The sequence below is a fragment of the Aythya marila genome (genome assembly GCF_965140915.1).
Source record: "Aythya marila genome assembly, chromosome: 4".
Classification (NCBI taxonomy): Eukaryota; Metazoa; Chordata; class Aves; order Anseriformes; family Anatidae; genus Aythya; species Aythya marila.
The window spans coordinates 42,135,357-42,159,459 of NC_139045.1; the positions used below are offsets into that span (position 1 = coordinate 42,135,357).

The following is a 24,103-nucleotide window of genomic DNA, read 5'->3' on the forward strand; positions in this document are numbered from 1 at the left end:
ATCATATTGATAGATATACCACATTAATGTAGTTGCTAAAATGTGAATCTGGTGCCTTTCAAGATTTAAGTGCATCTTTGCATCTTTGAGTATAACCATTTGGAAGCTGAGAGGCAAATTATTAATTATCTGATATTAAGGTACGTTAAAACAACATCATAACTCAACATCACAATTATCTTTCATCTTATTTGGATATATAATTTTGTCTTGAAATATAAAACAAAATCTGAGCTCCGACCATATATTATTCTTATGTGACTTTAATTTCAAACATGGGGAGAATATGAGATTCCATATATGTTGGCCATATCTGCTTGAAAAGGGAGCTGTTGGGCAAGAGCTACTGATTATGGATGACAAATATATTTTGTTTCATTTCTAACTCAAACACTGTGGAGTCAAAAAGCTTGGCTTGAACTCAAGGAGCATTTGGTTTATGTTCTGCTTTGGAAATATTAAAAATTAGAAAAGAATAGAAAATATTTAATGGAAAAAAACAAAGGCAGGCGAAGGGTCAAGGTACCAGACATCTGGCAATCGATTGTTCCTGTTCAGTTTTGGGCAAAATTCATTCCCTCTGGGAGGACTGGAGGGAAGTAATTCCCTTATTTTCTCTCAGAAAAACCCTCACAACGTAACAACTTTGAAATCTTTGCATTTATTTTACAGAGTTTAAAGACAGAAAGAAAAATAAAAAAGGTTTTTAGTCTGATGAGATTTGCAAAATTTCTGAACTAGCTTAAGGAGGTCAGAGATGGAATTTTATGTTTGCCTGTTTCTACTATCCAAAGGGTAAGGTAATTTTAAGGGCTTTTGTAGTTACTATAGTTAATTAGTTTTCCCTAATATAATTCCTGTAATCTGCATCAGTTAATTAGCCTCATGTGCAGTAATTTACTTCATTAATTATTCCTGGTTCTCGTCTTTCACATTTAGAATCCAGGGCATTGCACATGTTTTTTTAATTATTTTTTATTATCATGATACTAAACAAACCATTATAGGCCTTTGAGTCAGTTGGAGTAAGACAGAAATGAGGGATTTTTATTTTTATTTTTTCCCCAAAGTTGGAGGTTCTGCTGGTAAATGCAACATTACTAATTTTATGTTCCTCTGAGTTCATGTGGAAGCCAAAGTGACTTGGCTGAACTTGTCTTAAATACCCATTTTAGCATTTCTTACCATTCCAGCCCTCCGGGCAATAACTGTGTGAAATTGTCCATCAGACACCTTCTTAGTCGCGGTAAGCTTGTATGTGCCACTGCCAAGATTGTAGGAGAATCTCATCCTTCCTTCTGTTATTTCCAGAGCCAGAAATTCTGCCCTCTCTCCAGTTTGGTTATCATAGTTATATAACATTAAGGCATTACTTTTTATAGTGGCAAACTTTATATAGATATAATTGTTGTTTGGATCCATACTGGGAAACTCCATATATGACAGCTCTTCAAATCCATAACTATTCAGTTCACAATGATTCCCAAAAACACCTGCAAAATAAAAAAATAAAATCTGGTAGCAGCTAGCTTTTTTTTTTTCCTTCCAAGCATACTCCCAGAAACCAAGTATTAATGTGCTCTAGATAGGATTATAATACACAGGCTTTTTTAAAAGCCTCTAATGTATGATTAAAAATATGCTACCTGAACAGAAAAGTCCTATTACCCATAGGTAGGTGTTGAAGTTTATTTGTTTAAACTTAAAAATTAACTTACAGATGACAACTAAATGTATTGGAAAACAAGATACACTACACTGAGCCTCTATGCTTTCCTAAGAAAGTAAGGGGAAAAAAAAGTTTGATAGCTATATCAAAAGGAGTTATTAATTATCATCAGGCATTTGTTAACCCAAATACAGAAATAAATTTTCAACTTCAGCTGATTTTTCTCTCTGTAGATGTTATATGAACTATTTCTCAATTAACAATTCTAACTTAAGCCATCCATTTCTGATACTTATAATATAAACATATATGTGATAAAAAAGTTATGCCTTCTCAGTGTCTTTGTTGATCTGAATATTTTGGTGCATTTTATATATTTCTTTTCATATCTCTCTGTCACAATTTCCCTTGACTTTTTTTTACTGCAATGACAATGAGAAAATTTATGAATAATAGTTGTATTTATAATGGACTGTGACTATAAATTTAGGAAACGAATAAACTCTAAAACATGCAAAACATGGAAAGTAGAATGAAGAAGTTATTCTACATGTTAGTTCAAAACCATATTCAAAGCTATTTATAACATGTATGCTTTTCTATATGAACAATGACAATTCTGGGTGGATTTGCATTCAGAACCAAACTTGCTGCAATTACATCACGATACCTTAAAACATTGATGTTGTTTTATGTCTTTATTGGGTTCATTCCACAAAACAAATCTGGGATAATTAAATTCTAATAATTACTGAACTATTTTGGCAGTACTACATGCTTCTCCAGTTCTCGGCATTGTATACTGGTTTTGGAACTCAAAACTTTATTAACATGCAATAAAGTGAAAGGGCAAGACCTTGTGTGGACTACTAAAGCTGTTCTGGCTGAGTCAAGTTCTCTTACTGTGAACAGGACAGGGATCCATATACACATACCCACCAGTTTCATATAGGTAAACATAAATAGTATGCTTGAGAATTATTAATAGGGGAAGGGAAGATAAAGATGCAAGAGCATACTCACCGAAGGGGCAATGGCAGTAGTACCCCTCCACACTGCTCTGGCAGGACCCACCATTAAAACAGGGGTTGCATTCACAGTAATTGACAGCGGAGTCACAGGTTTTCCCTGTGATCAAGGAACAAAATCAATTTCAAGGTCAGAAGAATCAGGTCAATAGCAAAGCAAGGGTTGTATTAGAATAACGAAAGGAGAGATCATTTGAGGTTTAGGGAGGGATGGAGGGATGGAAACACAGACATTGTCCCAGCCATACTAACCATGTCCCAGGCTAACCAACCAACCGAGAGAAATTTTGAAGTGTTTCACTGTAATTATCTCATATAGGTATTGCATTGCTTTTTATTAACTGGTGTCCATACAAGAGAGATCATGAAATAAAAAGAGATGCTGTACTAAAACAAGAAGTGTTTTTTTTTTTTTTGTTTTGTTTTGTTTTGTTTTGTTTTGTTTTTTTTCCCTATTGAATGCAATGTACTCAGTGTGAAGGGGATCAAAGGTAAGGACAGCTCTTGCTGGAACCTGTATGAACACAGCAGGGCAAACACAGGCTGCTATTGTACATTATATGATATTTCTTTTTCCTCATCAATTACAACCTCCTTCCTGACTTAGAGGGACCACAGTCCTCTGGAGCTAAAACATGTTACCCTGGATACATGGTCCTTTTCTAAGCAGGCATTGTCACATGTGGTAGATATTATTCACTAGAGAATATACTGAAATCACATAATTCATTTCAACAAGGAAGGGAACCAAGAGAAGAAGTGAAGATTTTAACAGATGCTGAATACTGACAAGGGGATTCTTTGTACAAAACTATGATTTTCTTTGTCTGGAAACATTAACTACAAAAGTGTTTTGTCTTCACTTCTCAGTTTTTCATTGCTCAGTTTTTACCAGTTTGTCAGCACTTCCACTATATGCCAACCTTGGTACCTGCCTTACTTTCTGCCTGTACTCCCAGTCTTCACCACCGATTCAGCAAAAACTTGAAAGCGTTGTCATGTTTTTCATTCTTATTTCTCTGCAAAAATTTGTAAAATCAGACACGCTTTTCTAAATCTCTCCTTGATCTTCATTTAGGCCCACTTAACAAAGGGTAAGACTTCTGTTTGCTTCTTCTTGCACGGATAATGAATTATTTTATTCCTTGCACCATACAAGCATAAAGTACGTTTAAGTTAGAAGTAACACATGAACTTGCATAGAGGCTGTCCGTCCTTTTGTGTCACATATATTTTATAATTCTTACATGGCACATGACAGCAATGCACACTGATATGCAGTCCTCAGGCTTTAGAAGATCGCTGGCCTCTAAAATTGAAGAAAAATAGGACTGCGCTATATTAACTCTGCTGGTGTTTTTAGCCTTATCTCCTAATTAGAAAACCTCCTTTTTTCTGTTCTTTTCTGTTTAAGCTAAAGAAGTTTAGAGACTGTTCTTCCGTGTAAGCAGGAGCCCTCCCTGTGTGACTGCAAGCAGGATGGAAACGGAGCGCTGGAGGATTCCTGTGGTTAACATGTAACTTGTAGATTCACCATAAATCCGGGAAACATTTCCAGTGTCTGTATCTAATTATGCTCTGGGGGTATTTATTTGTATTTTATTGTCTAATGGGCATGACTGAAGGATGAGCTAACTTTTTATGTTAGATTTTTATATTTTCTTTATTTAAAAATCATGACACATAACATTGATCTTTGACTTAGCAAAGAGAACATGTAGCAAAAATGAGGCTGAGATGCTTAAATTAGCTCAATGACGTTTCTTAGTTTTCAGAAGGAAAAATCTAAGCTAATAGGGCTTACTCAGTCTTTTAAAATTTTCCCAAAGTACTCTTCTTTGTATCAGCTCTCTTAAAGGTAGCATACTTGCTGAGTCAGCAACAGACCATGGTTGTTTATTTTAGCTGCATATATTTTAACCAGTGAATAACAACATCTTTTTCATATTTAACAATTGTTTGAATAATTCATAAAACTAATAAAAGCGTGTTTGCATTTATTCCAACTGTTTTGACACAGGAGAAGACAAATACTCTGATTAAACAATTCATCAGAGCTATTAAAACTAATATTTATTTAAAATGAAGAAGAAATTTTGGCTATTCTCTGACATTCACTGAAGTGCTAAAGACCTGGGAAAAATGTATCTATTTATATTTGGAATAGTGATCCAGCAAAAGATGTCTCTGAAGTTCACTTTTTGCCTTTAAATGCATGTTAAACATGGTTATTCCAGGAAGCAAGAGTCCTTCCGCCTCTTCAGTCGTATTGGCAGAAGAAAAGTATAATTTGGGACTTCTATCCTGTTTTGTCACTATGGCTGTACCATAGGAGGATTTAAAGTAAATGTCTGATAAAGCAAGATTATTAGAAAAACACGGTAAATAGATTATGGGAGTTTTAAACTAGGAATTGATAAGTAAGTTAGTAGGTAAACAGTACAATATAATGCCACATATGTACCAGAAGAACAGCAACTTACTTCTATTCAGTATGTAATTCATTCTCATCCAAAAAGATCCTGGTATGACCACTCAAAGCTCTTTAGACAGCTGTATTTTTTAATATGGCCTTAAGATAATTCTCAGTTATACTTTTTCCTTCAAAATCCCAACTCTCCCGATTTTCTTTTCTTATGTGCATACCTCCAGGTTAACCTTATCAACCAACTGCCTTATGTCAGCTTCTTCTAAAGACAGCTGCTGTTAGAAGGCTTCATTTTCTCTTTTCTTCAAAATCCTGAAGTTCATCAACTCATTCAAATTTCCTTCTACCTTCAGATCTTCAGTCAGTCCCTCCCCAGACTCCTCTGAGACAGAAACTCTGGTGCTTCCTTAAAGGAAAGGTCTCCATATGTCAAGCTGTTATTGGCAGCCTGCATTGGTTAGTCTGCTAGGACTTTCTACATGTATCAATTTCTGTTTTTTGGATAGTCCACCAGTGTTCAAATTGCACCTCCTTACTCTTCCCTTTTAATCTAAACTATGTTCCTCCTATATCCTTATTTTTTCCCACTGTTATCTTTGCCCAGACTTGATTGGTAGAAGTGGATCTTTCTGGATGTCTGAACAAGGACAAAAGCTCTGGAAGTATGGAAAAATTTAGGCTGGAGGGACCCCAGAGGTCATGATGTCCAACCGCCATTTAAAGCAAGGCAACCTTCCAAGTTAGATCAGGTTACTCAGGGCTTTACCCAGCAGGGTTTTTTGCTTGTTTGGCATTTATTCACTGTTGGGATTCCTCCAGGAAAGTTGCTGTGATACTAGTTAAATTGTACTTGGTCCTGCAAACTTCTACTAAATTTCTACTTTGTTGTTGTTGTTGTTGTTTGTTTGTTTGTTCGTTTGTTTTAACACCTTGTTCTTCTAGCTTGTACAGCCATCTAAGGTGTGAACCTGTTGCCCTACCACTTTCAGTTATCTCCCTTGTAGCATGCTATGTTGGCTTTCCAGTATTTTAGTACAAGTACTGTAGAAGATACTCCTGCTTAATATCCTAGAACTCCATTGAACACAACTGTGAACAGTTGATTTGAAAAGTGTACTTATTCAAGTTGGACCTGGTTGCCTATCTCATGAGTTACCAACACAGTAAGGTTAATATAGGTAATAAAGGTTAAGGTTTGGGGGTTTAAATTAAGGTTAAGTTTTTTTGGGGGGGGGGGGGGGGGGTGTTAATTAAGATTAAAATAGCTTGCGCATCTATTGCTTTTCCTGTTCTGCCTAAGGTATTATGCTTCTATTTAGACACAATTTTTTCTGGAGAGGGAAAAGACAAACAAACAAGCAAGCAAACCAAAAACAACAACAGGACTTTCAGAGAATTATGTTTTTCTTAAGAATTGACAGAAACACTAGTTAATTTGAAATTTCACCCCCACAGATAAAGTAAATCACTCAAGGAACCTTACTGGATTGAAGGCAATACGAAACTGGCAGTATGCACAAAAGCATCTTCACTTGAACCCAAACTTGAAGTTTTACTACTTTGCAAAAATATGAAGCCAATGATTTTTGCTAAAATCTCATACAGCTAGAGCAGTTTTGGATTATGCAGATCATTTTCCACAGCAGTCTGCTGATTTAAGGTTTACAACATGAATTTAAGAGTACGGTTCTGATAGACCTTTGTCTCATTAAAGCAATGTGCTTTGAAAAATTATGAGGTTTACAAGTTTTCATGGCTTATGTGAATTAATTTTCTAGAAGTATTTTCACAGAGTTGGATTATTATGCACTTCTCAACTGGGGAATTGTTTCATTAGGACAGCATAAAGAACTAGGCTAATCATATAACCTTTATTAGAATTTCAGGTTATTAAATCCAATGAGGGGAAGGAAATGTCTCAGACAATGTTTTGTGAACCAGAGACCCCAAATCTGAGCCATCTCGGGAACTCCAGTTCAGGTAAATGAAGTGGTTAGATGAGTTTGGAGATTTGTTCTCAAACAAAGTATCAAAAGAGTCAGGGTATTCATCTTTGTATCACAAAAGCCTTTTTTGAAGAACACGAATTTTAGGATAACACAGGATAATTGATAACGGACTATCATTTATCATCCATCACCTCAAACTGATGATATCACGTGCATGAGCTTATACAAAAATCAAACTTCCTGAGAGCAGGTTTTTTTTTTTTTTTTTTAATTAAAAGATGTAGGAGGAACAGATACCAACTGAATGCTCTCGGATTAGATTTCAGCTGATTTGAGAATTTTACTTTTTGTGGTTCTCCATGTCCATCTTTTAAAATGGTTCTGGTATTTTAATCTGGCATTTGAAACAATTTCACAAACCTAAATTCCTTCATCTTAATGAGTCCTGGAAAACAGGAAAAGAAGGGTTCAAAGGAAGGGCAGATAACTACTGTAAATCACAAAGTATATTCCTTCTAGAAAGTGATTATTTTAAAAACAAAACCTGATCATTATTAAGAGATGTAATTATAACAGATTGTTCAAACCTTAGTAATGTTGCTCTGAGGTAATCGCTCTCCATAATCCTATTCAGTGAAATGAACTAAATTACCTTTGCAGTGTGATGAAGTGAAATGCAGCTGACAAAACATAATAAATCAAGTAAAGAAACTCTCAATTTTCAGGTAAGCCATTATAAGGGTCTATAGCTCATGCACTCAAATTTACAGTGAACAAAGTCTGTCTCAGAAAATACTAATTTCTAATTGTATGCAATACCATGTTGTTGATGTTTTTTTTTTTTTTTTTTTTACAGAACATGGAAATTCAATTATGAGAATATTTTCATTCCAAGAGAAGCAGCAAAGCTATGTATATGATACACTGAATTAAAAATCTGCTATTTTGGCTGTCTCTTTTCTCGTTGAGGCACTCAGGGATTATATTCATAAAGAAACAGTTCCTAGCTTTATTATTACATGCACTATGGCTATCTTTAATCATATATGAATCATGATTAAAATCCCAAACAGCTGTGATTTTTTTCTGTTGGTAGTATGATAATGACATAACATTCTCTCTGACATTCTCAATCTGTATTCTGATATTTGCAGAACCCATTGAATATTAAATTTGCAGCATATCAAATACATTTCTGCAGACATAAGATGTCTAAATATACTGAATATTAATTGTGATCTTATCTAATAAGCTCTACTGATATTCAACTCCAAAGATATTTTGGGTTTTAATTACATACTTTGGCGCCATTTGTTTTCTGTCTTGACCAATTAATCCCAAGACACTTAAATAATTCTTGATTCTGCAATGACCAACTGATTTTAAAAAGATCTGACTCCCAAATATAAACAGCTGCCTCAGTCGTACTCTATTTCAAAATTATTTGTGTTGACAAGTAGTCTAAGGAAGCTCATATCTGATGCCAAATTTAATTCATACCATGAAAGAAATCAAACACTTCAAATTGTAAAAGTCTCTTATCACATTTTCTTAGTTAAAACATCTTTCTTTTTTTTTTTTTTTTTTTTTCTTCAAGTGTTTGTCACATGTAAAGCTTTATTTTTAGCTGACATAAAGGGTGAACATTAAGCTTTAATACCAGAAAAAATGACCTGAACATTTCTTTAATGCTTCAAATTGTAGGCTAGAGGCATATATTACAGTATGCTGCTAGAGTTAATGAAGTGTTTTGCTTAGTTGCAATATCAAACATATGTCCATTTAACCTCTGGTCCTAATGGCCTGAAGAGTTACAGGGGAGAGGCACCCTAGAATTATTTTGCCATGCTCCTGGCAAAATAATTGGATATACTAATACAACATAAAATAAACTCCTGGATCAGTAACTTAATTAGAACTGTTTGACAATTAACAACAATTGCTCCTGGCCTGAGGCTCAGTAGTACGTTTGTAAGGTTCACACAAACGATCACATCAGCATCCTCTGTATCACGAGACCTTTCACATCGAACACGTATCAACTGCTATAGTTATGCCTTAAATGACATAGTCATGCCTTTGTTTGAAATAGATTAATCTTCTTTGCAATGAAGTAGATGATATCTCCTGTGCTAATCTGATTTAAGAAAAAAGAAAAACAAAACAAAACAAAAACAAAAGCCAATCCCCCGATTGCTGCACTGGTTACAGACAAGTTTTGGGGGCAATGGTGGCAAGCCCAAATATTCACACTGTAATGAGCACAGCTGTTTTAACCTGGGCTACCCCAGGGTATCTGAGATGCAGAAATACACTTTAGAAGAGGTAATGGAAGCTTTATTATATCTTCTCTAGTTAAGCTCTTTAATATGTCTCTAAAAATTGGCCATAATCAACAATTAACATTGTTCAGACCTTTCTTAAAGAACGTACTCAGACAAAAATGTTTTATTTTCTTTTGCTTTTATTTGCTTAGGGTGCTCTAAGCACAATAGAAATGTCTGAATGAGGCAACCCTGTACCTAAATAAAGTTTAATTGTAAATTGTATTTTTTATTTGTGTCTGTTTTCTATGCACACAATGAACAGATTATAGAAAGACCATACTACAACTTGAATTTTATCCAAAGGTTATGCACAAAAAGGCTGAAGCCTTGCAGTAGTACACCCATTTTGCAACTGGAGTGTTTCACTGAAGTAGTGAGACAGGCTAGATGCAACCTTGCACAAAGATCCAACTGCAAAGTCCCTGTCTCTTTTTCGCTTGAGAAACTGTCATTCAGAAATTATAATTACAGACTGGAAGTTCATCCCCTGGTCAAATCTTTTTGAGGGTGATCTGAATTTCTCTTGAAGATCTGTTGACAGAAGAGAGATCTCCACTGACTGCAGTGGGAACCTACGTGCCTCTCCCACAGCCATAGCCACCTGAAGGCTGGTGAGGGGAATACCACCAGAATATATGACAGACTGTATCAGCTTATAAAGTGGTGATTTTCTAGAGAAAGTATATATGATTCACATATCGTAGAAAAGACATTTGATTTTTTTAATGTTTTTTTTTTTTTTTTTTTTTTTTCTTGAAAGTGCCTCACATTCAATGCTAATAGCTAAAGTATTGCACAACTTTCTAATACACACAAGAACCACAGATGGAGGAAGACCCAAGCAGACAAAGACTATGCCAGAAAAAAAAAACCAAACAATTATGTATATGAACTTAAGTTTACAGGCTACTTGGCATAGGGCTGTTTTCCCAAATTTCACCCTAAGCAATAAATGAAGACTAAGGCTGGAAGGCAGTCATGCTAAAATAATTTCAAGCAGGCAAATTCAGCGGGCCAAAGTTCTGATGGTATAATTACTCATGACAACCAAGTAGTTTTCTTCTGCTAGAAAAGGACTTACTGTATTTTCATCCAACCCCTAACACTATATATGTTACAGTGACTTTAGTGGTTTAAGATAATTTGCAATCTCAATCTGTTGATACTTATCTTAAAATAACTGAAAGCATCCAGAACCCTTACATGAGGAGCCAGGAATTTAATTTAGTATAATTTAATTAATAAATGTGCTCTTTGATGACTGCAAATGAAATACATATAGTTTCCACATGACACTATACACTAGAGCCTTGTTACCATGAAAGCCAAGTCTGCTTTTCTAGGAATAATATGTAACAAATATTAGAGAAAAAATACTCAGAAGAGGTAGGAATGCTGAAGCCATTTCTGTTATTATATATATATATGTATGTATGTATGTATGCATATATGCATATTTGATCATTTTGCCTGAGTTTTGTTTTCTTTCCCATATCCTTCATCTGTTTTCTGTCTTGTACAACTGTAAGCAATTTGGGGCAGAGGCTGATTTTCTTGCTTGGAACACTTCTAACAGACTCAAAATACACTACAGTATGTATAACAATAACAAAAACAGAAAAAGTCGTATTTAAGCATTGGAAATGATTTCTACATATTTAATAAATTAAAATAGCTCTTGAAAAATCCTTCTGCCCTAATACGAATCAGGTAAGTGAGATCTGCTGGAGGACAGAGCTAAAATGAAATAAACATAGAATCATTTAAATTGGAAAAGACCTCTAAGATCATCTGGTCTAACCTTTAACCTAGCACTGCCTATTCCATTATTAAACCATGTCACTAAGCTCTACATCTACACATTTTTTGAAGACCTCTAGGGATGGTGATTCAACTACTTCTCTGGGTAGCCTGTTCCAATACTTCACAACCCCTTTCAGTGAAGAAATAATACTGCAGGCACCTCGTCTTCTCAGTTTTCATAACTAAAAATACTTTCTTCTGCATGACCTCTTCACCTATTGGAAATGCACATATTCAGATAATTGCAGCTGGAATTTATCATGGGCTAAAAAGGAACGTTTCTGCCCTTTTTCTAATTCTTCTTCACTATAATATGGAAAGAATTGAAAGCATACCTGTATATCCAGTTTTGCAAACACAATTGAAGCTTCCAGGGAAGTTCTGGCAGGCAGCACCGTTTTTACACGGGTTGGAAAGGCACTCGTTGACGTCCCTCTCACAGGCCATGCCGGTGAAACCCTCTGGGCAACTGCAGGAGAAGCCCCCCACCAAATTGTGGCAAGTCCCATCATTGTGGCAGGGGGATGGGAGGCACTCGTCGATGTCGGTCTCGCACAGGCTCCCCTCATATCCTGGCATGCACCTGCACACGAAGGACCGGAGGGGCTCATTGGCTACGATGATGACGGGGACACTCTCGTGGGTCCTCAGAGCCGGGCTCACAGCCAGCCTCCTCGCACAGCTCCCTCCATTCTGGCATGGGTTCTGCAGGCACGAGTCGTGATCCACGGACTCAACCCTCACCCCGCTCTGGCGGAAGAGGATGTCTTTGATGCTCTCAAAGAAGGTGGCCACACCGCTGGGATTCACGTACTGGTTGCCACTGCGTTTGACGGCTGCCATGAGGAAGGTCTGGTTGCTCTCCTCGTACAGCCCGTAGAGCTGCACGGCCGTGCCCAGCCCTGTCAGCTGTGAGCTGGCAATTCGCAGGAAGTGCAGATAGTGGTTTGTCAGGAAATCCCGCACGGTGTGGATGCTCAAGCGGAGGAGGATGCTGTTGTCAATGGTGGCATTACTGAAGCCTGCAAAGAAAATCCGGACGCTGCTCGTGACAGCACCGTGCAACCCATCGTTGCTGAGGACGGCCAGGTCAAACACTCCATCCGTGGACCTTGCCTGCGAGTGCAGCTCACAGGTGCCCCCGGGAATACTGAAGAGGCTGGTGACTCCTGAGGTGAGGGAACACTGAAAGCTGTCTAACACATCTGGATCCTGCGGCTTTACGTTGCCCAAAATTCCACCTGGGAAGAGGTTGCCATAATAGTGAACAAAGATTTCTACCGTTCTGGGCTGGGACGGGTTGTCATTTTGGTCTATTACCTTTATCTGCACAGTTCCTGTGGAAGACATCTGAGGAACCCCAGAGTCTCTCGTAATCACCGACAGGTAGAAATCGCTGATTTGCTCCCTGTCAATCTCCCTTGTTGTGGTCAGAACACCAGTGGTGCTAAGGCTGAAGTAACTGGTTGCAGGGCCGGTGCTGAGCAGGTAGTATGTGAAAGGACCTTGGTTTGGAGGGAGATCAGGATCTGACGACTGAAGTGTCATCACGAGAGTTCCCGCACGGTTATTCTCCATGACTTCTCCTTGGCTGGTGGACAAGGTGGGGCCGTTATCATTGATATCTTCCAAGGTTACCAATAAAGAGGCACTGCCTGTAGCAGACGGCGTTCCCGAATCAATGGCCAGCACGGACAGATTGTACACAGGCAGCGTTTCTCGATCCAGTTCTGCAGTGACAGTGACCTGTCCTGTCTGAGGGTTGATGGAAAAGGCACTGTTGTTGTTGCCAGACCCAATGAAATAGGAAAACCTGCTCCAGCTAGGGACAGAATCTGAATCAAAGGCACTTACAAATGTGACATGGGTGCCTGGAGGAACACCCTCGCTGATTTGTATGTTGTAGGTTGCTAAAGTGAAAACAGGGGGATCATTGGCATCCAGTACAGTAATATTAACTGTTACTTCATCTATATCCGCACCACGAATGCTTCCAAGATTTTTTGCAAGAACTTTCAAAGAGATTCGTTCTTCTTTTTCTCTGTCAAGAGGTCCTGAAACATAGATCTGGCCACTTTTCTCATCTATCTGGAAGCCTTTCTTTCTGCTGTTGCCAAAGATAAGGTAATGGACTTCTCCATCAGTTCCCATATCACGATCACTTGCAAAAACTTCACCTACAATGGTACCTTTGGGGGCCGCCTCAGAAACTTCAAAATAATAAAGCTTGGACACAAAACGGGGCACATATTCATTTGTCCCTTCTAACTGGATGTTGACACTAGCAAAGCTGCACCTCTCTTCATCTGGAACATTAAAAGCCTTTACTGTTAAATGATAACTTTGCTTTGTTTCATAATCTAAAAACCCCTGGGTGGTGATTGTCCCTGTATTGGGGTCAATGACAAAGAGGTCACTATCTGAGGACTGAATAGCATATGCAATCACAGCATTAGGTCCAGAATCAGCATCAGTGGCATTTAAACGAATAACAGTTGTCCCACTCGGGGCATTTTCTAATACATTGGGAAAGTAGTCCTCAGGGCTGAATGCTGGAGAATTATCATTCACATCAATGACATTAATGGTGACACTGCAGTAGCCTGTTCTGGACACCCATCCTCCATCTGTGGCAGTAACAACTAGCTCATGCTTTTGGTGTAACTCAAAATCGAGTGGTTTGGCTAGTGTCAGTGTACCAGTAGTTGTGTTAATAGCAAAGGTGCCAGCCTCATTTCCAGAGGAAATGTTATATCTGATTAACCCATTCATGGCGGCATCTCTGTCCCTGGCTGAAACCGTCCTGACCACTGTTCCAACAGAGTGACTCTCCGGGATAGTGACACTCATGCGGCTTTGAGAAAACTCAGGTGTATGGTAATTTTCCTCTGTTACAACTATTTCAACAGCTACCTCAGATGAGAGTGGTGGATTACCTTTATCCTTTGCTTTTACTTTAAATAGAAAATTTTTGTTCAAATCAGCCATTAGTGAAGATGACACAGAAATCCAGCCCGTACTCCTGTCCAGTCTGAATTTATTAGTTTTGCTTTCATCAGAAACAAAGTATTCCACTTCAGAATTCAAACCAAAGTCTTTGTCATCCACTGCAGTAACTTTAATTAAGTTTGTGCCAACTCTCACGTTCTTAGTAACAGGTGTAAAATATTTAGGAGCGAGGAACAGTGGTGCATTGTCATTGCTGTCTACTATGTTAATTGTAACGGTTGTCTCACTCAGCAGCGGAGGACTGCCTCGGTCTGAAGAAGTAACTATGAAGCTGTGCCTATTAATGTTGACATTGCTTGAACCACTCGAGTTTTGGTACCTTAAATATTGCTTGTTGAAAATTACCCCGGTGGTTGCATTGATCCGGAAGAACTCGGACTGGGATTTTATGAAGTAGAAGACTTGACCATTAGATCCTTCATCGGGATCAGTGGCTGAAACCTGGGTGACCTTCAACCCAATCCCAGGAAGCTCGGGACACTCCAAGTAATAGGATGGCTTTGTAAACCGTGGGGCATTATCATTGACATCTGTGACAAATATGGTGACATCCGTACTCACTGTCCAGCCAGAGTCATGTGCAGAGACTCTGATTCTGTAGCGATCTGTGTCCTCCCTGTTTAGTGGTCTGCTAACTGTAATATCCCCAGTGCTTGGATTTATGATAAATGGGAGACTGGTATCCCTTATGGAGTACCTGCTGATGGCATTCATACCGATGTCTTCATCTGAAGTTGTGACTCGGGTTACTGTAAAACCCAGAGGTGCGTTTTCAGGCACAGAAGCACTGAATATCTGGGAAAACCTCGGGGCATTATCATTTTCATCCAAAATATTAATGATAACTTTGACAGTCGTGCTCTGGAGGGGGGTGCCTTTATCTGAAGCCTTTATGGTTAGTGTGTATTGAGACAATTTCTCCCTGTCCAAGGGCCTGACACTTCTGATCTCACCAGTGGCTCGATTGATACTGAAACTATTTTCCGTATTGCCTTCAATGATTTCATAATTTAACTGTCCATTAACACCACTGTCCTTATCAACAGCAGCCACCGTCAGTATCTTCCGTGGGGACAGGTTCTCCACTACTTCAGCAATGAAGGGATCTTGCTCAAACTCCGGTGCGTTATCATTGACATCTACCACTGTTACTTCCAATTTCTTATACGAGGAAAAAGGAGGAAAGCCTGTATCTCTGGCCTCAATCCAAACCACGTATTTCTGTATGGCTTCAAAATCCAAAGCCTGACCGACAGAAAGCTGTCCTGTTACCTGATCGACCAGGAAGGTGTTGCCCAGGTTACCACTGGCGATGTAGTAGGACAAGGAGCCTCCTCTGGCTGAAGACCCAGAAACAGTGGTGACAAGTGTACCGACTACTTGGTTTTCAGGAAATGTGAAAGTCTCCTGTTCGGCTTGAACACGTGGAAATTCTTCTCTGTTCACAAATCTCACAGTGACTGTTGTTGAGTCTGTCTTGGGGTACCGGCCGCCATCCCTCACGTGGACAGAAATGGTGACTTCAGACTCTCCTGCCAGTGCATTAGAAGATAGGATTGCCCCTCTTTCTGGATCAATATGGAATTTCTCGGAGTTTTTCCCCACAAGGGAATAATGGAGCTCAGCATTGGAGCCAGCATCAGCATCGGTGACAGTCACTGCAAACACAAATGAGCCTGAAATGGAGAACAGAGACAAGCCAGTTTATGAATAAATGTGTGATTGTGGAAAATGAGATACCAGCTTTTCACTTGGAAACACTGTGAGGGTAACCCTTCTGATATTCTTCCTGGAGAAGCATGCTCTTTCTTACACTGCTCTGAAAACAAACTGCTTCGCAAAATCTTAAGTTCAACAAGCTGAGTTTGTGAGCCCACAAAACATGCATGCAGCCATAAAATGTAGGTCTGAAAACTAGGTCACTGCATTCAGGGAAATGTCAGTATGGATGTCAGTGTTTGTGCATACATCTGCACTGGCAACTGGACCTACAATTTTTTGGAAGTCTAGCATCCTATTTCTAGAACATTTACATTGCAAAAGCCATAAATCAAGTGAGACTGAATGGGATTTTGATTTTTTTGAGTTACTCATCATTTATTTATCCATGTAAGAAACATAACACAACAACAACAACAAAGAATTTTCTGCAATTCAACAACTATTAAGTGAACAGGCAGCACCACTGGATATTTATTTATGTAATGTCTCACCTTCCCTTGCAACCGTTTCTTCCTATTTCCCAGATATTCCTCCTTTGTCTCCAATAGCCTCACACATCTGATTTTTAAGAGTATTAAGATGACAATAACTAATGGGACCACATTTTTAAAATCATGCTGATCATCTGAGATAGGAGTGCTGAGTCACACAGGAATGAGGGTGCTAAGTCACATAGAAATAATAATAAGAAGAAAACTCCAGTGCAATAACATCAATATGTTATGTTTCGTATCTTTCACATTTATGTTTCCCAATAAGCTTCACTGTACAGGCACCCTATTAGCATCTCTATTTGCAAGAAGTTTCCTTTTGCACTGGAGTTTATAGATTCAATACATGGCAGATCTTTTCGAATTTGATACTGTCCTACCAATTTGCAGAACACTCTGTTGATGTTTTACTAGTACTTAAATTTAGAAAATAACTATTATGTATAAAAAACAATGTTGTTTTCAACCTCTTAAGGCAAAATCAGTTACACACAGGAATTACTTTGACAGTGTCTCCTTAAAACTATACTTGATGTCACTATCTGTCATGTGCAATGATATGTACTCCATAGGGAAGAATATTTAGACAATTACAATATTCAAATTCTTGTGAGAAATGAGATAGAAAAAAATAGATTTTTGCTTCAGTTAAAAAAATTGTACTATTAATTACTATTATTAGTTTCTCTTTTTAGTCTTGATTAAAAATGTTGACAAATTAAGCTTTGTTTTCTTTCAAACCATACACTACATATTCTGATTGGAATAAAAGCAAAATTCTCATACAAATTTTGAGGCTTTGGTGGTGTGATCTTATTATTTTCTTTTTTTTTTTTTTTTTAAAGCTACATTGCAATGAAGTGTTTTTTTTTTTTTTTTTTTTTTTTTTCTAATGGATGCTATGCCTGGTAGTAAAATCACTGTCAACAGCCTTTCAAACTAATTTGAAAAGATATCAACATTTCCTTTTAATGAAAATAAGCTATCAAATAAGGAATTTGTGCCTGTATCTCAAGCTTTTTGCTAAGTGAAAAACAGTAAAAATGGCTTAAGTGTTCTATGCACTTTTAGTTATAAGAGGTCTCATACAAAAAGTGTCCAAAACCAGTATTGCCTGAATACATCAGTTAAACATATGTGTGCTCCTCATAATCACATTTAAGGAAACAACCCAGAAAGAACCATACAAAGGCACTGTGCCCTAGTCCGGGTACACAAAGATTCACCAATGCAATAATCATATACTCCCATTATGCTGTTCTGGAAACAGGGAAGAAATAAAAACAAATTCATTCTTCCATAAAAAGAAGAAGTATTTGCAATTGTTTAAAATTTAGAAAGACAACCCCAAGACAAAGAAATAAGCTTTTTTAAATTTTTCTTTTAAAGGAAAATTTGTTTTGTAAACCATTTGTCTTGGACTGCTCTGTGTAAGAATCACATATGTATGCAAATGCATGTGAAAATGGACAGAACTGCTGGCTTCTACAATCAACTGCTACGACTGCAGTTTGGTGAATCTGTGGTAATACCGTAATCATCTTTACAAACCTTTAACTGTTTTGGGATAGCAGAAGTTTCAATATCAGTCTATTTTAAATCTTAGAAAAGTCTTAGTATCAGAATCATTCAGTATATTCTCCCTATCTCCCTGCAAATGCATATGTTCTCCTCTTTCTTTCCCCTTGTAATGCCAATTTTGTAAATAGAAAATATTAGTATTTTAGAGTTACCCATTTCTAGTTTCTTTATCTATCAGGCTTGTTTAAACATAAACCAAAACAGAAATTAATGTCTGCATTGAGTGAAGTAACTGTAACTTAGGAGCACGTTCAACAAAAGTAGGGTTGCTGCTTGGCTTTACTTTTACATTACTTCACCACTTGGCTCAATGAAAAGCAACATAATTAACATCCAAGACAGAAGATATGGAAGGCTTTTCAGAAGATGTTGACGAAATCCTCTTTAAGAATTACTCAAGGCTGCCAAAAAATATCTACATGCAGGAGGTGACATTAAGAGGAAAAAAAGGCTACTGCCTTCCTAACCCTAACAAAGCAATTAAATTTGATCACCTGTTTGCCTATCAGATTGAAAGCTGGGTGCTCATTTATACTATGTCCTCTTTATATAACAAGAGTACAAATGGGACTGGATGGAAGGAACAAACTAAAAAAAAATGCTAAAATGCAGGTCATATATTTTGCCTTGTATTCATTCCTGTGCAACACAAATATAAAACCTAGAAAATAGCTTCAGAGGAATATCTCAGAAACATTTCTTGTGGCATAGCTTTGCATTCAGTAATATATTAATGCAATCTGAAGTATCCTAAGTACTGCCACCTATCAGGTTACCTGAAGCGGTAGGCGATGGGACATGGGTGACATAGGGATGGTGTTGAAATTTGGGAGGATTGTCATTCACGTCGGCAACAGCAACGAGCACACTGGTGGAACTGGAGAGAGGCCTGGGGTAGCCCCCGTCACTTGCCACCACCACCAAAGTGTAGTTCTCTCTCGTCTCTCGATCGAGTAGGGCGCTGGTGATGATCTGTCCTGTTGATGGGTTGATTGTGAATTGTGAATTGCCACCAGTAAGCCTATAGCTGTTTGAAAGAAAAAAAATTAGAAAAAAAAAATCAATTAGTATTTCATAAGGCAGGCTGCTGCCTCAGGACAATAACAATTTTTTATACTGTTCAGACCACCATGCTGATGGACATCGACATAAAGATTTTCTTCTGCCTATCCATCTGTCTTCACTTTTTTTCTCTTCCATATTTTGAGACCTCTCAGAAATGGCATTTCTGGGGATTTCCAAATGCACTTGCTTAACACTGATAGATTTCTAATAAATGAGGAGTAGACTGAGCCTTTGTACGTTTGGAGACACAGCTGGGCATTCTCTCAAAATTGCAAGTGGCCTGCTACAGGCAGCCTCTAGTACTGATTTCCTTGGGCTAATGCATTAAGTGTTACTCCAAAGGACTGACATTTCTTAACTGAAACTGCAGAATACAATTAGAAATAATACTACTTTCTAAAATAAAAGGATGACTTTTACAAAATAATATGAGGGTTTATAATTTATAGTTTCCTGATACTGAGCAAAGTTTTGCTATTCAAGATTTCAATTATAGTTTATAGTAATTCATAATAAATCAGAGTAAATCAGTAACTGCAAAACTATGCTAATAGCAACTAATCATGAGAGAGTGTGCAAAAATGTGGTAAGAACGGATTTTGTGCTCACTGTACCTCGTTGTACTGCACTTCTGGCTTGTTAGCACAGTGAATTTGTCCTTGCTTTTTGAATGCTTACGCATCTTCTGTTAGTACAGAACAAATCTCAAAGGCACCTGGAGCACTAGGTTGTATTTTTAAAGATAACTGGTTAACATTAGATTTCTGTTAATTCAGAAAATGGGCTTTCTACAAAACACAGGAAAAAAAAGCTGGCTAAAATGAACAACTCTCATATCTCATATTACAGCCCCTACAATTGAGATTAGCATTGTTTCTTCAGAGAAGCCTGTTATGGCACAGTAGCAACTTTTCTGAAGTACACAATTATATAAAATATTCAGAAGAAAACTACTGTTATGAAAGAGAGTAACATTCACATCTTCAGCTTTTCAAAATCAAAACACGCTATGACAGAAATAATAACACAGGCCAGAAGCTTTTCCTAGAGGATTGATAGCCAGCCTGTGTAATAGGCTGTGGCAACCTCTCATGCTCAGTCATTAATCTCTACAGAATGCCAGGAGCATATTTTAATTGCTTAATTATGATTCAATATGATGGCCATATGTAATTATTCTCCAGCCAAAGAAAAGTGCATCTAGGGTGTAAGAAATGTGCACAAAGCTTAAAGCACCACTTAAATCTCTCTAAATGCCGGCAGCACGGACACGTTTCATCTGTGTTTTGCAGTGTTTTAACATTGTGTGAGACAGTCTCTCTCTCATGTACTTCCATGTACGAAGAATGGCTCAAGCATTACTGTTGGAAAGGCACTGTGAGAGACATTAAAAAAAAAATACGTTTGCCATGGGATATTCTGAGTTATAGCTGAGTATAACTTCACACTAATTAAATTGACAATGCAAGTGTCTGTATTTAAAAAAAAATAAATTCCAAACTAAGCCAAAAGATAAATACATGAAACTGTAATCATGGCAACTAGTATACCAGGAAACTGACTGAAGTGCTTAAAATCCGGCCTTTTGACTGTGCTGACCCTTCTTATCTATACTGCCTTCAACGATACTATTCAAGCATGCATTACCATTAACAACCTCATCAGCTCCTTGTAATGATTTCACAGGTTATCACCAGAAATAAGAGGAAAAAGAGTTGGCATATATTGATATGTTACAGTTTTGCAGAAGATTAGCTACTTTTTGGATAATGAAGTTCGTTTTTTGACTTTATATGAAAATCTTAACATGGAATTGTATATCCCATCTATGGAAATCAAAGATTTGATTTTGGAATGGGGTCTAATAAGACTGCGAAGGAATTTTTGAGTGCTCAGCACTTCTGACAAGAAGGGCTTATGTATTCTGGTCCCTCTAGCTTTTGTTAGTTCTGTAATACCAGTCATATTTTAAGGTTTGCATTATTCTAAACACTAAACCTGGACAAGTTCTGTCAAAGAAAAACAAAGTATGTTTCTGAGTCGAAAAAGTGCAAAACAAAACCTCAAAACAGTCTTAAAATAGCTTCTTACAAAAAAAAAACATCTTAATCAACTATTCTGCTATGAGGTATTGAGTAAGTGACTAAAGACTAATAGCAGAAATATCAAAGCAATTCAAACATAGTAAAGAAATCTGAGAGCGCTCTGATAATTTTTGGTTATGGGATGAAATCATTATAATCATTCATGATTTGTATGGAATTATTTTTTCTAAAGAAGCTTTCCAGAAATAGTTTCTCTGAGTGAGAGTGAAATGGATTAAAAGCTTCATTGTTTCACAATTTAATAAATGGAAATTTTGGACACTTTTCAAATATTTAAAGATGCCAAGACATAAAGTTCCTATTTATGGCTTGTAGCTATTTGAAATAAAATATTGCAGTATTTTATATACACTTGCTTCATTATAACATAATTCTTCTTTATTTCCTTTTTTTTTTTTTTTTTTTTTTATGAGCACAGTTATATTCCTACACACTTTGAAGAATGAATAGAAATTGCAAATGAATAAGCTACTTTTATATTTTTTTTTTTTTTAAGTTTGGAAACAGGCATGGGTGTTTACATTAACAAAAGTTAATTTTGAAGAGATAACCTACATGTTCTTGTGATTTAATAACTAATTAGAATCTGATTTGTATTCCATTACCAATAAATCTGTCCTCAGTGGATAATTTTTACCTTCTCACTGCCACTTAGCATCTTAATTACTCTTGCCTGTGAACTAGCAATGGCCAGTGTTCAGCCCAGTGGCTAGTTAATTACAAGTCCTCAGTTCTAAATGCTATGCTAAATATAATGCTAAAGCTTTAAAAAGGCTAAAAAATCTGACGGTAGTCAGTAACACAGAATAATCACAGCCTATGTCATATTTCTTTAGTCAAAGAATGTATACGGAAGGACTGCCTGCTTAATTTCTTAATCCATTTATTATATTAGTTTTTTTTTTTTGTTGTTTGTTTGTTTGTTTTTCTATACTTAGCAAGACATTTAGCCCATCAACAATAACGCTTAGGTGTGAATTAGACTCACATTTGCTTTTAATGTAGTTAAAAATTAAAAAACAGTACTGCAAATTTCCTTGACCTTAATACATTTCTAAAAGCTTATTTAAAAACAAAAATCAGATTTGCTGAAAGAGTTAGCTGTACACTGTCCTTTTCTGCCTTAAAGGTTTATGTCTTGTTGATGATGGATACTATGAAAAAAAAAATCTTCAGGCGAGGTACAAGGCAGGACTGCACACAGTGGTGCTAAACGACCTACCTAATAACGGCATTTGTAGAAGCATCAGCGTCCGAGGAGTTTACTAGCAAAATATCTGTCCCTGTAGGTGCATCCTCAGGAACAATGGCAGAATACACATTAAAGGCAAATGTGGGCACGTTGTCATTGACATCATCCACTGTGACAGCGATGGTTCCAGTGCCAGTGAGGGCAGGAGATCCTGCGGGAAAGTGGGATAGAGAATGCCAGAGGTTACGAATATCACAGTGTTAATCTGAGGTCTGCCATCTCCGATTTAAAGCCTAATGATTGCACATGTCACAGCTCACAAAGTGAGAAAGCCAATTCAACATACAGGACAGGGTCAGATTTGTTTCAAAGGCATCTTGACATAAAGTACAAGCTGTGAAAGAAAAGGAAAAAAAACAAACAAAAAAAATATATTTTTTAATCTCGTTTCATCTAATTCCAGCAACATTTTGTAATACAAGCTCACTGGAAAAAGATGGTCTTGGAACCACTCAGAAACCTTCCTGTAACAATTAGGACCAATTTGAACATGTGGTTGCCTTTGAGAAGTCATTCAAAGGTGGCACACTGACAGCCGTGAAGACTCCAGCCTTCAATTTACTTATCCGCAGAACAAATAGAGTGGAAACAGTGGCAAACTCCAGCTTTCCGCACAGCACTTCCACTGCCGGTCACACCCTGACCTAGGGAGACCTTTCCCTGAACGGGTGAGAAGGTTGCACGGTCTCTAGACTCACGCAGCCTTGATTTCCCTGTAGAAGCAAGCATCACTAGCAGCAAGTAACTTTTCCTTTGTCAAAACTGGAAAAAAAAAAAAAAAAGACACTGAAAAATTGTAGAAGTTCATGCTGGGTTTAATAGTTTATTGCTCTTGTTTTGAGCCAACAATCAGCAAGACACCTTCTGCTAACTAAATTCTTCACTGAGGGTCCCTGAAAAAATGGGATCCTGTTATTCTTTGAATACCTAGCAAAAGTGTGTGTGTTGAGACAGGGGGCAATAAGAGAGAAGAGCTCAAAACTCCCAGCATACAGCACTTTTACTCAAAAGACAGATGATGACCATGCCTGGTTTACCCAAGATTAGATTCCTTTCCCCCTCAATCTCAAAGACATACAATAATTCATTATTGGCTGGACTGAGGAAAAAGCAATGCTAATGAAATGCTTTGGGCCAGCACCCTGGAGACCGGTTCGGGTCCTTGCTGAAAGGCAAGTTTATTACACTGAACTGTCACTTGATAAAACACAGGCAAGTCCCCGTGTGACTGCCCTAATCCCTCCATCCCAGCAGATGATCAGGTCACTGCTGCACAAGGTTACTGCTGGGCCTCAACATCTCAGGGCTCGGGGCTCACGTGGCCCTGGCAAGGGCTCCAGACACTGAGCTTCTGTAGAGAAGAGCAACTAATGACCTCGTTTTTCCCCGTTTTAACCCCTGCAGGCTTAAGGAGCATCACACCATCTCAGGGAGGAGCTGGGAGCAGCTTCTGCAGGGGAAGGAGGTTTCCCACCACAAAGCAACTCAGCATAATGTGCAAACAGCCCGAACGAACAAGTGTCCAGTGGAGACGAGCTATAAATCTTGCAGGGCTCACTTATAAGACTGCTGATGGGACAGGCTGGACCACAATGCTGAGGAAAGAACATGAGAGCCAGAGAGGATACGTTTCACGCCACGGCCGCGCACAATGGAGCCCTTTCTCTGCTCTGT

At 37.8% G+C, this 24,103-nt stretch overlaps 1 protein-coding gene across 2 annotated transcripts in view; it reads right to left on the reverse strand.

The window, feature by feature from the left end:
* FAT4 (FAT atypical cadherin 4) overlaps nucleotides 1–24,103 on the reverse strand; it is a 142,308-nt gene that overhangs the window by 18,418 nt on the left and 99,787 nt on the right. For both annotated transcript variants that reach the window (XM_082759456.1, XM_082759457.1), the window contains exons 7-11: nucleotides 22,400–22,580; nucleotides 18,784–19,034; nucleotides 11,540–15,889; nucleotides 2,693–2,797; nucleotides 1,186–1,493 (exon numbers count right to left, since the gene is read on the reverse strand). In XM_082759456.1, the coding sequence (XP_082615582.1) occupies nucleotides 1,186–1,493; nucleotides 2,693–2,797; nucleotides 11,540–15,889; nucleotides 18,784–19,034; nucleotides 22,400–22,580 (5,195 nt within the window). The remainder of the gene's footprint in view (nucleotides 1–1,185; nucleotides 1,494–2,692; nucleotides 2,798–11,539; nucleotides 15,890–18,783; nucleotides 19,035–22,399; nucleotides 22,581–24,103) is intronic.